At 36.4% G+C, this 18,150-nt stretch overlaps 1 protein-coding gene across 1 annotated transcript; it reads right to left on the reverse strand.

Moving 5' to 3' along the window:
- Nucleotides 1-644: 644 nt before the first annotated feature.
- On the reverse strand, nt 645-17,613 carry gpm6aa (glycoprotein M6Aa). Its single transcript, XM_052575057.1, has 7 exons — nt 17,304-17,613; nt 9,761-9,953; nt 6,407-6,563; nt 5,928-6,081; nt 5,159-5,235; nt 4,964-5,029; nt 645-2,930 (listed from the first exon to the last, which is right to left on the reverse strand). The coding sequence occupies exons 1-7, from the start codon at nt 17,338-17,340 to the stop codon at nt 2,778-2,780; spliced, it is 837 nt and encodes a 278-aa protein (XP_052431017.1). The 5' UTR covers nt 17,341-17,613; the 3' UTR covers nt 645-2,777.
- Between the last annotated feature and the right edge of the window lie 537 nt (nt 17,614-18,150).

Below are 18,150 nucleotides of genomic sequence, written 5' to 3' on the forward strand. Positions count from 1 at the left end.
TATACAGTTGGCTATAAGACAAGAGAGATGTCCTTTTGTAGCCTGCCTCCATGTGGTCTGAGTCAAAATAACAGACCTGTAGAAACAGCTCTTTCAAAAGTTTGGGGTCAGTAAGATTATTATTATTATTTTTAAATGCATTAAATTATTTAAAAATGACACTGAAGACTGAATTTATGGCTGCAGAAAATTAAATTTAGCATCACATAAATAAATTACATTTTAAAATAAATACAGAAAACAGTTCCTTTAAACTGTAATAATATTTCACAATATTATTGTATTTTTTTTTCATCAAGTAATTGCAGCCTTGGTGAGCTTCTGAACTTTTTTTTTTAAGATTTAAGGTCTAATAGCCTAGTAGTACATACCACTGAAACTTTTATTTGTTACTTTTATTGAACAACAAACTGAGTTCAAGAAAATACATATCTAAAGCTTATATAAACACAGTAATTTGAAACATATCATATACAACCAACTGAAAATACCGTTTTCTATATCTGACGTTTACAAATGACCTCGTGTATCCTCTTTAGTCAGAAGTAAATTCAATTCATTAAGGTCTCCCCACGTAACAGTAAACCAGCAAAACTTTTTAGAGTGTGTGTGAAGTGAATAACTCCAACGTGATACACAGACTGTTAAGAACAACAACAACCGTTTTTATTAACAAGTACACCAGTGTAGTTTATTTATGCAAGCAGTCAGAAAAGCCACTGTCAAGCGGTTGGCACATTTATGTACAAAACAAATTAATGGTACAGCTTCCTACTAAGCATTCCTTAGTGAGAGTACAAAAAGACTAGTATAGGAGGACAGAGAGAGTGAGCCAGGGAGAGAGAGTGAGAGAGAGTGAGAGAGAGCGAGAGAGTAAGAGAGAGAGAGAGAGAGAGAGAGAGAGAGAGAGAATTAATTTGGGGCTCAACAAGCAATAGTAATAGAAAGGTGAGAGGAGGACCCAGGAGTTAGAAAGATCACCACAAAGTAAACAGGCACAAATCAAACACTACCATCGAAGAGTAGGAGTTTCAGCGCAATGTAGCCTATTCAGCATAGGATTCAAATTACTGCACATTATGAGGAAAGGGATGACCCTGCAAGACAGTCGCATATAACAAACTCATAAAAAGATGAAATGAAAACTGTTTTTCTTGTTTTTTTTTTCTTTTTGATTTTTTCCATTATTATTATTATCATCATTATTTATTTATTTTTTGATCCAGTAAAAACGATTACCATTGAATGCATGACCATGCCACAAATAACACTTAGGTTCACAGTCTTTACCTAACATTACAGGGGGGTGACTTTGCAGCCGGGACCCCAATGCACTTACACCGAGAAAGAGCTCACAAAATGGTCAAATAAGTGCACGAAACTAGCTCTTAGAAACACTGACAGAACATGACTTGCCAGGCATCAAAAGAATGAGAAGACATTTCCATCGTCCAATATAATAATGATTTGTTAGCAAGACAACGAGTAACTGTCACTGAGATAATATAAGCTCTTTAAGTATTTGTTTTCATCGTGATATTCCCCTTAGGAAAGAAAAAGCCCACCAAAAGAAAGTGATCTGTCACTAAACATTACCGTGTTGCCTGATTTTTGCTTCTCCTTCACCTTTTTTTCTTGGGTTTCTAGAAGAGCACCCTCCCTCCCTCCCTCCGCCCACCCTATCCTGTCATGGAATGTGTTTTTCAATCTAATACGAATTCACCTGAAGTTTAAGTGCTAACGTACAGTACATACATTTACAGAATGGCTATGTACAAAAGCTAAGAATCAAAAACATCAAATAAAAACCCTGTCGGCTTAACTGTGTCTATATCTATTTGTGTAGGAAAATAAAAAAGGGGGTGAAAACGCTGTAGGTTTGTGCATGTGTCGCTTGCTTCCAGTAAAGGGAGCGTTGCATTGTTGCTGAAGAGGGGGTCGTTGACACTGTAGTAAGATTTCATCTCCACTTAAAAGTGGTCAGAAAGTTCCTCTCCCTCTTAGAGAAGTTATAACACCATCTACTGGCACAATGCAGTCTGAAAACAGGACTGGCACGGGCAAGCAAATAATAACCATTTTGTCATTTTTGTAATCATCTTGATAAGCTATGCGATGACATCTGTAGAAAAATAATAAATAAACACTTTATGGTACATCTGTTATATCTTAATTTTGTTTTTTTGTCTTTTCTGTCTCAGTTTTTGAGTTTTCTTTTACCAAAATAGTGCAGAATGAGCAAGCCATCTGCTGTTATCGGGCTTCATACCTTCTGATGATTAAAAAAAAGAAGGAGTGAGAGAAAGAAAGAGAGAGAGAGAGAATAATTATCTTATTTTGTTTTACAATTTTTTTCATGCTTTAAGTCCTTGATAATGAGACCTTAAGAGACAGACACACATGAAAATGTGCTTTTTTTTCACCCCAGTAACCGACCCTCTACATAACAATGATTCATGTATTAATACTAAAATGTGTTGAAAGGAAAAACATATTCAAAGATGTTTATATTTGGTGAAAAAAAAAAAAAAGAACCAGCACAATCTCTTAAAAAAAAAGAAATACAATAAAGTGAAAAAACTACAACACTACTGCTAGCACTAATAATAATAATAATAATAATAATAATAATAATAATAATGTTTGTGCGAGAGGTAATCGGTTGGCCATGGGGTTGGTCATACGACACACCACCTGGACTGCACCAGTGCCAAAACTCCCTTCAACAGGAAGTGAAAGCACTGAGGGTCCTCTCGCCCTCACTGCTGCTTCCTGTCTTATGTGTAGGCATTGAGCCGTTCCTTGGAGCGTGTAGAGTGGATGTCGTGCAGCTCCTGCTCCTCCTTGGACTTGCAGTCCTCGTATTTCTGCATTTTACATGCATCCTTCACGTAGGCCCAGTTGGCAGACAGCACCATCAAGTAGTGGATCTGAAGCAACACCATAAAATATTAAATAGCGGCAATAGAGAGTCATCTAAAACTTTGCATTTATATCTTTCTGATACAATTTCATCAATCAAATCTATCTATCTATCTATCTATCTATCTATCTATCTATCTATCTATCTATCTATCTATCTATCTATGTGTGTGTGTGTGTGTGTGTGTGTGTCACCCTGGACTAAAAAAAAACAGTCATTAGAGTCAAATTTTTTAAATTGTGATTTATACATCATCTGAAAACATCATCTTTCAGGATGGGACATTATTTGGATGAGATACAACTTTTTGAAAATCTGGAAATTAAGTTCTTAGCAATGCATATTACTAATCAAGTTGTTCTCATCCTATTAATGTTGAATAAGTGTTTTCTGCTCAATATGTTGTAGATTAAAAAAATACTACTGTTTTTATTATGTTTTATTCTATATTTATGACCAAATAAATTCAGTCCTGAGCATAAGAGACTTCTTATATAAAATAATAATAAAAAAAAAACTTACTACTAGTAGTGTTTGTGTATTACAGTTTGTTTTAATTAATTTAGAACAAGAAAGACAGATCTGCACGTTGACAGCAGACTGTGATGACGCATGTTTGTCACGCTAAAATTAGCAGTGACACCAGCAGGAGGCAGCATTGTAAAGCAGCCAGACTCCTCTCATACCTGCTGGCATACAGTCTACTTTAAATATGCACCAAAATACCTTGATGAAGGCCCTAGTTAATATTATGCAACCTAGCAAAGGATTTACAAGTGTGCACAGAAACTATGTATAAAGGGTTCTCCCAGACTACATAAAATCAACATGTGTGGAAGAATAAGCAGCAGTAGTCTTGATTTGAGCTAAATTACATACATATAAAAAATAGGTTATGCGTGAATTATTGTACTGCATCAGAGCACACCATATATTGTTTACTTCAGTGCATCATTATGCAAATCAGACTGACATTATGCATGCTCATTTGAATAGTGCCACACCCTGATTTTCTCACCCTGACAAAAGAAAAGCTTGGTTATTATTACCCTTCCCAGAGAGTGTGAGGACGCATTGTGTTCATCAATCAGTTAAATTTGCTCTTTCCACAGCAGTGGACAGAAAAGCTCTTTCTATAATTTGCTACATCATCCCAGACTAACAACCACATTCTCTTTTTCAGAAAATGGTTCCTCGCAAATTACTGAGTGCTGCTTGCTACAAGCTCTAGGGCCTTTCTTTTCGCAGTTTCCATGACAACAAAACGACATGCCCAGCGTCTCTCTCTCTCTCTCTGTGTGTGTGTGTGTGAGTGCGTGTGTGTGTTTGGTGAGAGAGAGAAAAAGAGAGAGAGAGAGAGAGAGAGAGAGAGGAAAATGAAAACAGCCACAAAGATAAAAGGACGATGTTAAATAACAAAAAAAAAAAGCCAATAAGAGAGAGCTGACAACATCCCCAATGCTCAAAAAAGAAGAGATTTTCCCAGAATGCCCTAGGAATACAGTGGCAGTGATTCATTACTTTATCCCATTCCAGTTTAGACTCACATAAAGGAGCTGAAGACGGTGATGTCATTAATTCTGTCTGCAGCATCATCACCCAAACAACACATTGTTGATGGTTTAAAAGAGGGAAGTTCAAATTTGTTCACATCACAATTTGCATTCTATTTTTTTACCAGCTTAGAACAGCTTCTAATATTATATAATATATAAAGTAATCCCTGCAAAAAGATGGAGCAAGTTTCATTTTATGTTAAACTAAGAGTTGCTTTTTATAGTATTTACATATTTTGGTATGATGCAAACTTCACCATTAATGTCATCATGATTGTGGTATAGAGTGATTTAAATGTTACATTTTACCTTGATGTAGTACAAATTAACAACATTTGGCTGCATTACTAACTTAATGTTTTATTTTTTGTTTGTTTGTTCGATGCATTTTTTTTAAACAGCACTGAACCCATATGTCAAACCTCTTCTCTAAGATCTATTGTCTGAACTAAATAAAATTGTATTTTAGTCGTCAAAAACTCACCATGGCAATGACTGCTGCTCCGGCCCCAGCCAAGGCACACACAAACAGGTGGAAAGTCATATCCAGCTTTCAAGAAAAAAATACTGAGTGAGAAATGAGCTTTGGATTGCTTTTCACTGTGGAAATAATCTATACAACCATTTGACATCGTTGGACTTTAGTGTACCTGTCTACTTCATACAGATGTTTACTCACCTCATTTGATTCACACATTTTGTAGAATTTTTCTGATCCTGCACATACAGTCTTCTCCTCACCAATGGGCACAACACCTAAAATAAATATTGTTAGGGTATATGAGGTGATAGAAATGAATATTACACTTTATAATATACTGGGGAGTAACTAGTTACTTGTAAAAGCATAATGTAATCTAATTACAAAATAAATGTAACTGTAATCCATTACAGTTACTAAGAAAAAGTGTCTTATAATTACCGTTACTCATTAAAATGTTAACAATTACAAAGTGGGTTACATTTGAATATTTTCCACAAGAAGCAAGGATATGTTGAATAATAGTGATAAAAAGCATTCCAGTGCTGGAAATGTAAAAATCAAAAAGAGATGTGAAAGTATTATTTTGTGGTGGCTGTGCTTTCAAATTTAATTATTATCCATCCTCTTAATTCAAGTGATGAGGGATGTTTGACAGTAATCAGAAAGGTTAACCATGCCTGGTTTAAATATTTACAAATGATAAATAGTTCATTAGAAACATTTGTTAGAAATAATCAAATGTAATCAGTTACAAGTTACACTACTTATTACATTTTGAATAGGGTTACTTGTAATCTATAACATATTACATTTCCAAAGTAACCTTCCCAGCATTGTGGATCACTAGCAGAAAGAAAAAACAAAATTACAGCAATAAAAACAAATGATCATTGAAACGTTTTTCTTTACACAGTTAACCACAAATAAACATCTGGGACTAAAACCCACAGATTGTAAAACATACCAAACTGGCGCGGGTCAAGACATAAACTTGCTCCCTCCAGAACGGTCGTGTTTTGGCAAATGGTCCAGATGTTGAAATACATGAAGACTGGCAAAGAAGTGAATGCTGTCACACCCAGCCAAGCCAACATGAAGATGTACGTCAGCATGATGAACTGAAGAAAAAGAGAGTTTAAGACTAATATCCAAATGTCAAATTAAGCACCAAATTAGAAATTCATTGAGAATAAAACAATTCAGTAAATAAAAGGCAAAATTATAAGCATTATAAATTAATTACAACAATTGCATCCACAATGTATTTCATGTTTTTATTTGGCAGAGATGAGAGGAGAATACCTTGTAGAGTTCAATATGTACTGTAATCTTTTATAGCCTATAAAACGGATGCCATATTTATGTGCGGCAGTTACTTTTAGTGGCTTTGCCGTTGCCCTTTTGTAAATTACAATGCATGAAGCATCCCCAGTGATTTCTCACCCATGCACTGACGCAGCGTCCACAGGTGGTGATCTTGAAGTCTCCATAGAGGTCCTTGATGGCCCCACTTGTAAAGAAGCCTTCGACCATCAGAAGAATGCCATACACGAAGAATGCAGAGGCAATGCCATAGATCACATACTTGATAATGTCAATGCTGTGGGAATGGAGGAAATCAAGCCAGTTACTATATGAGTCAGTATATATATTTAAATGCACTGCAAAAACAATTTTCGGTACCTTCTCTAGCTTTCCAGTAAAAATTTTAAAATCCTTAAAAAAAAAATAAAAAAAATAAAGATATATATATTATTGGGAGGGCTATCATTATGAAAGAAATCTTTTTCTCTAATACTCATTTTCTCCTATAATGCCTGATGAGGTTAGAGAACACCTGGCAAGAGATCAGAGACCATTCCTTCATCCAGAATCACTCCAGATCCTTCAGAATCCCAGCTCCATGACCGTGCTTCTCCTCTTCAGTTCACCACACTCATTTTCTATGGTTCAGCTCAGGAAACTGCAATGTCCATAGCAGAAGCTTGCTTTTGTGCCCAGTGACCCATTTTTATGTTTTTTAAGGGTTTTTTTTTTGTATTATTGTCTGGCTGGAAGATCCAAACATGGCCCATTACAAGATTTCTAACAGAGTCAGCCACTTTTAGATTTTTTATCTGTTGGCATTTGATAGAATCAGTGATGCCATTTGTCTAAAGAAGTTATCCAGGACCTCCAGCAGAAATATAGGCTCACAAAATAAAAAAACACAGCAGTATATTTAATTGTACACATGGGTACTTTTTAACTCTGTGTTCACCAAACGTATCTGCTGCTAAACAACTTCTCAGGTTCACCATGGTTTCCTGAGTAGGGAACAAGACACTGTGTCCTCTATGGGCCGCTATGGGGAACACCTCGTCGTGACCAGTGTCTGAAGCATACATTGAAAAAACACCAACGATTTGGCCGGCAACAGCCTCTGACATCACTACCGGCGCGATTATAATCAGGCACCGGGAGAACATGTCATTCACTTTTTCGTCTGAAGCTTGCATCCGAAGCATGGCAGGGAGCTAGAGGACGCAGTGTCTCATTCCCTACTCAGGGAACCATGGTTAAATCCGTAACCTGAGAAGTTCCCTTTCAAGGGAACTTCAAACTACGTCCTCTAGGGGTCACTATGGGGAACAGTATACCAATGCCGCCATGCTGAGGGGAGTGCAGGCCAGAATCATGGTGAACACTAAGTACCAACTGTACCATTTCTATGAGAGTTTAGAAAAAAATCTCAGAGTAGCGCACTCATAGGCGACCCTTCTTGGAAAAGGGGAGCGCTGCTAAACCACCATGAGAATCGCTCAAATAGCCCCTCATGTGGAGGGAAGCGATGCTTGAAGTGTATAAACAAATATACACTGGCTGAATGGAGTCCAAGGAACCAACATCTCAAGAAAGGGAATGAGGTGGAGCTCGTAACCCTTACCATACAGGATTTCAGAAAGTGGGCAGACTTTTGCTTGCACACTTACCAATTATGTGGATTTTAGAAAGTGTGCAAAGTGTTCACATGCACACTGACCACCATGCGTCCACCGCCGACGAGCGCGAAAGGGAAAGTGCCTCTCTAAACCATTCAGACAGATCCACCTGAAATTCTCACGAGCTCAGTCTCCTCCGTACCTCAGCAGTGGCAGGTTCAGAACCACGGGAAGCAGATGGCTGCCTTTTTTCCTTTTTTTCCTCGGAAAGAGAGACGAACGAGAGCGGATCTGTTTCACTGAAAAAATGCTCACAATACATGCAGATTACCTCCTTTTTTACACGGATGCATACATTGTCTAAAAGCTTGCTAGTAGTCGCCATGATAGACGGATAAAGATTGCTCTTACCAGTTCTTTCAGATGCACGCTTCAAACAGAACAGTCAGTGAAGACTAAGTGAATGACATGTTCTCCCGGTGCCTCTTTATAGGTAGTGACGTCAGAGTTAGGGTTAGGGTTAGGCCAACTCGTTGGTGTTTTTTCAATGTATGCTTCAGACACGAGTCGCGACAAGGTGTTCCTCTCAAATAACATGTGGTGATGAAGGTATGTGATAATAATTTCTTTTAAAGGATTTTTGACCCTGAAACTCAAACTGTGATCCTTGAAGAGTCTTTGGCCAGTCAAACTCTCCTTCTCAATGTGCATTAGGATGATATAGACACATGTCCTCTTCCAGGCAGATACACAATATGTTCTGTTGACTGGAACATCTTAAGTCTTGCCCTGATGGTGGAAATGGACATTTTCACAGCTCAAGCTCTTTTCTCAAGATCCCCTGTAAAGACCTTGTCTCAGAGGAACACCAGGACAAGACCACAGGAAACAGATGATTCTTCTGCACAATCTGACTTTGCTGCAGCCTGGAATTGAAATACTGGTTTTGTCTTGTCAGAGGAGAACTGGCCCCCCAACTGAGCCTGGTTTTTCCCAAGGTTTTTTTCTACATTCTGTCACCGATGGAGTTTTGGTTCCTTGACGCTGTCGCCTCTGGCTTGCTTAGTTGGGGTCACTTCATCTACACTGATTTCGTTGACTTGATTGCAAATAAATGCACAGACACTATTTAACTGAACAGAGATGATATCACTGAATTCAATGATGAACTGGCTTTAACTATCATTTTGCATTATTGACACACTGTTTTCCTAATGAATGTTGTTCAGTTGCTTTGACGCAATGTATTTTGTTTAAAGCGCTATATACATAAATGTGACTTGACTTGACTAAAAGCCACTTTCTAATTTGTAAAGCTCAATTATTTTTTTCGGCACATCAGAAATATATTCTTTGGTTTTTCTCATTGTGATGGGTGATTCATTTGTTTATATTTCTGTGAAACAGGAAGCCATGGCTGGAAAATTTCATGTTCATAATGACCCTGGTGTGCTCAAAATTATGAATATGAACGGGAATACATTTCAGATATATTTTACTTAATAATTTCTAGGGGTACCAGTAATTGTGTCCAACATGTATTTAAAAAAAGATATTTCCCCCCATTTTAAATTCTCCAATTAAAAGGTTAGAAAAAAAAAAAGATCAAGAGGATTAATAATGCAGATTTATTTTCACAGCCTTCTTTGATCATATTTACCAAGGGTACCAAAAATTGTGTGTGTGTGTGTGTATATATATATATATATATATATATATATATATATTTTTTTTTTTTTTTTTTTTTTTTGCTGCATAAAAATATATATATAAAAAAACACTATCTAAAAAATGTATATAACATCTATATAATTTGAACTGTATTTAATATTTATATGTATGAAAATCTACAGTGAGAAATGGTGCAGATACTTACATTGTAAAGACATCCAGACCATCTGCAGGTCCCCTGATAACCTCAAAGTAGTTCTGGAGGATAGTGACCGTACCAGAAAGAGCTTCATGTCCACATCCACAGAAGAGCGCCACTCCAGCATACAGCAGGATGGTGGCAATCAGGGATGGATAAGGGATTCCTCCTAAACATTTCAGACAACACTCCATACATCCTGAGAGGAGGAAGAAAAAAAAAAACTCATATTATTCATCTGAAAGCTACGGCTAGGGAAACAAGATGCTTTTTAATCTTCAAGAGTTTTGTGTGTCTGTGTTTGATCTATTTATCATATTTGGTTTTGTGGTTTAGTTTTTTTTGTTGTTTCATTTATTAAGATTAATTTCCACAGTTTTCTGTCATTTAACTGCGGTTTTATTGCACAGAAAGCAAAGCTAGTGTAAGTAGTCTTCTGTGCTCTTCTAAGCGTCTAGCTGCCTGACAAGACTAACAAGTACCCAGACGGTTGGAAGCAAATCCTCAGTCCATTCAGTCTGAGGGTCCAGTGAGGTCCAGTTGAATCTCCCTCTCTCTCTCTCTCGCTCTCTCTCTCGTGTGTGTGTTACTCTCCAATGATGTGCAAAATTGTCCCTGCGGCAGACTATTTTAAATTCTCCCCTTGGCATCATATATCGGAGTGAATCATAACAGTATGATTCATGAATAACAAAATGGATAGTAGGATGCGAGGATGGACTTTGACACTTAGTCATTCTGATTAAGCTTTTCCAAATGATTGCTTTCATGTGTTTCATTACTTTAAGCTTAGATTTCACAACTCTGCAAAAGATGAGGCAAGTGGATTATATTTAGAAGAAAACAAACTTGCAGTTAAGTTTATTGCATTTCATTATGTCTATTTAAGTGTGTGAGATATTTATATTAGCAACTTTGTACTCACTTATATGTTAAAAATGTACTGTATGAAATGTTTTAATGCTTTTCTGGAACTTTTGCCAAGGCGTTAGAACTGGCACGTCGTTGTCGCTTGTGAAACACAATGGCGACGATGTGGGTGGTAACTTTCAGATTAAGGGGCGGTAATATTATAATCAGATCCCCTTTTTAATCTGAGCCACTTTTTTTTTTTTTACAAGCTTGCAGAAAAAGTTTTTAAAAAAAAAAGTTTTTTTTTATTTTTGACATTTTTGGGGGGGTTGGTAGATGAACAGGGACTCAATTATAGCACTTGACCATGGAACAAGTCAGATTTTCATTATATGTCACCTTTAAATTGACTAAAAATACAGTGATAATATTTCAGCATTATGAGATGACAATAAAAAACTAAAAAAAAAATTTAGTCTTGTTTTATAAATAGTCATATTTAACATTAATATAACATATATTTTATATATCTTTATCTAAAATTACATTATTTAATAATAAAAAAATGTTTTAACCAAATAGTAATATTATATATATGTATATATACAGCATAAATTACAATATAGTTTCTATGTTAGACTATTTTACAGTAAATTTACATGCATGTCTTTTTTCTTATTACATTTTTAGCCTCTATACAGTTAATGACTGTTTTTTACATTCACATTTCTACATAATCGTTCCAAACTGCATTTTCTGCAGTGTGGGAAGTTTGGCATTTGTACTTACAGAGGAAGAATAAACTTTGATTTCAGCCCGCATATGTTCCTACTCAGTGTTTGTTTGCCAGTCCTTATAATACGAGTGCAGGAACTTGCATGATTTACACTGCGAAGAGTTACGAGCGTGGTTTGCTCCCATTTCAGGCCTTTGAATGTGAATTATTGAATACTGTCAAACACTGCTATGGTTATTATACTGTAATGAACCTCAGACCTAGCTTTACAGTGGCTTTGGCAATGGATCAACCTGTTGCCATAGCAACTGCTTTGGATTGCAAAGAGTAAGAATATAGACAGGATCTGATTCTTTGTAGTACTTGATAGATCTATAGGTTTGCAATGTTCAGCACATACACACATATATATATATATATATAGTTGTCTAAGAAAATTATTGCATTTAAACATTTAATGTCATATTTAAATATATATTTAATTTCAAGTATTACTTGAATTACTACCACTGCATGACTCCTGGTTGGCTGAGAGTAATCACATGTTCTGAATCCACCACAAATTACATTACCTTATAATGCAACATTTTATTCATCACTCAAGGGTTTTAGACCATTAAATAGCATTAGAACTGAATGCAGCTTGCACACTTTGTTAATACAGAGCACTGAATCTAATTTACAATACAAATTCTCACAGGATAGCCTCAGTGGTAAGATTCACAACAGATCACATGCAGATAAAATATCTCATTATCTTATATAGTGCAGCCAAAGCCAGAAATGGTTTACCGTACCAATGCAACTCTCTGTTATAAAAGAAACCAAATTTCATTCCAAGATACTAAACTAAACCATTAAAATCAGTCCAAACATTCTTGAAGAATAATGAGAAAAGTTCAACCATCAACTACTGGCTCAAAAGACACAGCACATTTTTTGGGAAAACATGAACTCCTTTTTTTTTGTATATAACAATGCAAAGACTTTGCAAGTATTTTATAATAAATATGATTCTGAATAAGAGTATGTATCCAAATTTACTGAATTAAATTCATTTTTTTTATTAGCATCCTTTATTATTGGCTAAAATCTTATATTTTCACTGTTTCACTGATATGCTTAATGTAACCAAAAGTTTGAGGAGCCAGTCTGAAAATTCATTAATTAATCTATTAAAAATTAAACTAAACTAAACTTTCTAGATGAATTTCACATTAATGTATTCTGCAAAGTTGTTATTGGTTACTAAAACTTGATATAAAACTTTACAAAATTGATTTCATTAGCCAAAATGTTATTTTATTACACACACACACTATACAATTTTCAAACATTATTAACAGATTAACACTAGCATTTGTATATTGTTTTCAGATGTTAAACCACACAAAAGACAGGCCTAACCTTAACAACATAAACAAAAGCACTATCCCGGAGGGTCCTCTAATAATAAAGCAATCACTGCTCCCGCCCTGTCGCCCCTACACCTCCCCCATGTCCCTCAATCACCCCACCCAAGCCCAACACCCATCTGTCAGTCTGACAGCCCCAGTGCCACTCCCGCCTCACCCCACCCCCAACCTCCAATTAATCCCTGGGACTGTGGGGTCACCGCGAACCAGGGGTCACCCTGATATCCAGAAACATTCTCACAGGCTCTTCAAAGATCGTGCAACAAAAGGCTGTAGTCGCTAATGCTAATCCGCACCACAGAAGGGAGAGAGAAAGCGAGAGTAAAGGGATAAGAGATTGCGACGGTGGGAGTCAGAGAGACAGGCAGATGGAGAGGAAAACAGATGCAAGTGTTGGTTAACGTAGTGAAATTATTTTTATGAAAATACTTTTACACTCTCCATTCATAACCAGCTCAGCCGGGCCCTCTTCGGCCTTTGTTTTAATAGGATTTGAATAATTCGTCAATTTAAAGTGATTAGCATTTCATTAACCCAAATGCCGTTTTTTTTTTCTATCCAGATAAAACGAATTCAAATTCAATTGCACTCAGTCACATCAAGTGGCTACATGTGGGACGCTGAGTCTCGATCGCTGACCCCTCCCTGAAAACACGCAGGTTTTCATCACCGCACGTCTACGCCGCGAATCTGCGCATGTTTAATCAACCAGCAGGGTTGCCATGACGATGGAGGTGCAGGCCCTAAGAATGGGCCGGGCCTGTGCGCGCACCATGACCCACTTACAGCGCCGTGTGTCAACAGATTCAAAGGCAAACAGGCTGAATGGGAGACACATTTACAAGGATTACTGGGGGAAAACACAGTCCAGCACCCAACGCAGCAGCAACGGCCGAGACTACACGACTTCATCCAACCCCACTGCTGCTGCTGCTGCTGGGGTCGCTGGAAGATTCTCACAATTTCCTCCTTTCAGTTGAAAGGAGCCCATTTGGTCTCCAAGAACTCTTATAAATAACATTTCTTTAGGGTGCCATGAAGAATCTTGAACATCCATGCACCCTTTCAAATGCAGATAAGGTTCTTTATACTTGGAAAAAGTTTCTGTAGATTTTTTAAATGTGAACCTGGAGCACAACATCAATGATGAGGGTCTTATTTGTACATTGATTTATTCTGAATATATAAGCTTTCCATTGATTTATGGTTTGTCAGGATAGGACAAAATTTGGCAGAGATACATAAATTTGAAAATCTGGAATCTGAGAAAATTGCATTTAAATTTGTCCAAATAAAGTCCTTAGAAATGTATATTACTAATCAAAAATTACATTTTTATATATTTATAGTAGTACAAAATAATTGTACAAAATATCTTAATGGAACATGATCTTTACTTAATATCCTAATGACTTCCGGAATCAAATGTGCTACTTAAGTCACAAATGTTCTTCAAAATGGTGCACTGAAAGGTTCTTCCATGACATCACTGCAAAAACACCCTTTTTAAGAGGGTAGTATGTTGTTCATTTGTTTTTGGATTATAAATACACCAATTGTAAATACAATTTAAAGAAAATACACTGTAAAATATTTTCCAAGGTACCATATACTTTGGAAGGTACCATATTCTCTGTAAGGAATATATATTTTTCACAGGCCTCTTAGACTTATTTTTGAATAGTATTGCATTGTGTTGTGTTTTAGTGTTGAAGGAAATGTCCGAAACGTAATGGAAAGCTATCTAAATAAACTGCTTCATGTTCCATTATCTGTTCTCATGGTCATTTGGCTTGTTGAAAACAATAGGGAAAACAATAGTGCACAGAATTCACTTTCTTTTAATAGCCATGATTCGGTTTTGAGTTAAATTAGTAAAACATCAGTGTCCCTAAGAGGTTTGACTGGAGTGTGCGAACAATAGGAGTTTCCAGATTAGAGGGTTGCCTCTGGATCTCGCAAGGTTGTGCTTATGAAAAACAGGAAGGAAATGGGATTGCCAGATAACTTGCATCCCACAGAGGTATAGAATTCAATCATGCTTTCATTTCCATTTCAACATCGCAGTTTAAAACAATGTGGTTCTTTACATATCCATCACACCTAAGAGAAAGGATAAAGACTGAATGGAATATACAAACAAATCCTATTAATCCTAGCGTAATGCACCAGCCAATCACATTTGATATTAATTATGAAACGGGTTTGTTACATGCTGAGCTGCTTAAATTAGTACAAGAGGCATAACAACATGCAATGGTGTGCATACAAATCTCTTAAAAGTGAGTTTGTTTACATGCACAGTACAACAAAATATAGGTATACTATAAAAAAAAGAAATCAACTAAATACATCTCACTATGCAAGACAACTTTAACATTTAGTCATATTGCCCGGTTTCTGTCAGGTTCTGATATCAGAAGGCAAACAGATGCATTGAACTGGCAAGTAAAATACATTTGAGCTAATGGACAAAAATCTGTGCTAAACTGTGTATCAATATTTATATTGTTAAACACATGTAAATTCCCTCACAATGTTTTATTCTATAACAGCACACAATGCTGCACTCACTTTATGAGTGTCTCTTATCAGAATCTTATCAGCAGATGAAGTTACACAGTCAACAGGGACTGATGAGAGAAATTTGCAGGAAAAATCCATAAATAAAAGATGAGGAGTGGGATGGTATCTGTGTGTGTTAACGTCCTCTAATCCAATAATCATGAGAGGTAATGAAATGTCCATTCTCCCATGAGGCCGCTTAGTTCCCCACTCCATCTATTGTGCAGCGGTAGGGTCAGCACACCGGTCAGTGCACATCTGTGAATACTACAACTGATTATGAGATTGATGGTTTTCTGTTGTGGAGTTAAGAAATGTGTGTTCCAGTTATTGTAGAATTAGTAAGTATTGTGTGTCAGGTCAAATGGCACTGAATAAGGCATTATATCTTTTGTTTTGGTTTGACTAAACTGTAAAGTATTCCTGTAGCTCAAACAGAATTGTATGGTGCAATGCAATAAAAAAATATTTAAATATAAATAAATAAATAAAAACTACTTATAACAAATGTAAATGCTGATGGAAAAATGCTGGTCACCTAAAATGTTTTTATTAACAAACAACAACAACAATAATTACATACAAATATTTATGAATTTATAAACTAATAAATGTTCATCAGTCAAAGTTTTTACTACGTCTTGCTTTTTGGGATTCCCAAATTCCATCAGATCAGTTTGGAAATCTAACTCACATATGTGCATATGAAAATATTCAAGAAAAAAAAAAAACCTGTTAAATGAGATGTTTTATATATATATATATATATATATATATATATATATATATATATATATATATATATATATATATATATATATATATATATATAAAACATCTAGCTATATGCAAATCTTTTTTTGAATTGTTTTATTTTATTTATTTTTACAGATTTTACGCATTCATAATTTTTTTTATTAAATTACCAGATGCATCCAATCATGGCATCTATTGGTTCAACAAATCAAATAAACAATAAATACAATAATAAAACACCAAAGCACCCCTGCAGGTTGAGCATAAATCAGTGATTCTCTCATATTTCAAGTGTTAAATATCACACAAGCCCACTGACAGTCTAAGCACAGCAGACCTGACATGGCTGCTATCATCACACTGCTTTTGAAGGGAGGAGGGGAAAATCGCTGAAATATAAAGAGCCATCATAGATGGAGTGAGAGGAGGAGGAAGAGAGAGTTCAGAAGGCTGCTATTTTGATTATTTTTATTCTGTTTCTTTCGGCTCATCGCCATGCAGTCATTTGCAAACATTTCTTTATAGACCCCCAAAGAAAAAAAAAATATACAGTGATTCCCACCCTGAGCTCGAAACCTCAGCCCCTGCAAATGGTGGTATTATAAATAGCAAGCTCCCTCTCACACAAAGCAAACAAATGAAAGACCAAGCCAGAAAATAAACGGGGGAAAGAATGGCTGAATTAGGACGAATATTTAAATGTTCACTGAATGCAGAAGATGGTTCTACCATCTGTCTCAGCCTTCCTCAGACAGACTGACAGAAATGCGCGGCAAACAAAGACAGACCCATCAGATTGTTCACACACACACATACACACACACAAGCTCACACGGGATCCATCCCCTGCACACACCCCTCAAACAATCACTGACCTATCAAAAATCGAACAATTTCATTTCTTTTAAGAATGTAAGCATCATATCTGCTAAGACGTGTTATTTTCCTATATTTAAAAAACAGGCATAATTGCATCAGTGTTACCATGAGATGCAACAAAGATGAATTCATAATAAAATTGTAATCGAAAATATGTCAGAATACACTTCTTCCATCATGGAAAAAAAAAAAAAATGATAAACTATATTCTGATAGTGTTCATAACCTCGTTTTATAATCCACAAGATCACAGACAATGAAAAGCAGTGAGGGATTAGGCACAAAGGTAAACAACACACTCGAAAAGATGGATTGGAAAACAATGGGGGAAAAAGCATTCCATTACCCTTCTGGGTCTGTCCCTCATCCATGTCCTCCTCCATGGTGCCTTGTCCTCTGATTTCGGGGGTTTCTACAGCGGTGACCAGTGTTGCGCCTGTGGGTTTAAAGTCCGCTGCTTAAACGCCTTCACTTGCCTGCTTAACACAATAGAAGCTGAGGCTGGCTCTCAATGCACAAGTCTATCTCTCTCTCTCCCTCTCTTTCTCTCTCAGACTCTCACTCCCTCCTCCCTCTCCTTTCTCTCTCTCGCTCCTGCTACTACCCTGTTCCTCACAGACGAGAGCTGCTGTCAACACTGATTTTTTTCAGTTGGCTTCTCTTGTGTGTGGATGTTGAGTGTGGCATCTCAGCGCAGGCTTGTGCAAACCAGTGAGTGTTAAGACATTCAGACCTCTTTGTATTTCTATATATGTGTTTATATGAGGTAACACAAGCTCAAGTGCGGGATACAAAGACAACAAATCCACAACCACCCAAAACATGGAGCAGCACACTTGGTGACGAGAGAGAGGTGGGTTTTTAAGGGGAATCAAGCACCAAGCCAGTTAAAGCCTCCTCTTTACACCCCTCCTCTAAAAGGATGGTTAATGCTGGTTACAGATCTGCTGCATTAAACTCAAGATATAAAAGCAAAAAAAAAAAAATCAGTTAGCATTTTATCTGATAATTACCCTATAAAAATGGTATAGTAAATATATAGTTGTTCACTACCATTCTCAACTTTATTAAGGAAGACAGGTCATATTTATACAAACATTATCAGCCTGGACATCCAATCAAAGTACTGCATTGATGAGTTAATTGTTACCTGCTTATAAGGGTTAAGAAAGATGTGCATATGTCTAGCTGTC

The sequence above is a fragment of the Carassius gibelio genome, chromosome B14, assembly GCF_023724105.1.
Source record: "Carassius gibelio isolate Cgi1373 ecotype wild population from Czech Republic chromosome B14, carGib1.2-hapl.c, whole genome shotgun sequence".
In the NCBI taxonomy this organism is placed as follows: domain Eukaryota; kingdom Metazoa; phylum Chordata; class Actinopteri; order Cypriniformes; family Cyprinidae; genus Carassius; species Carassius gibelio.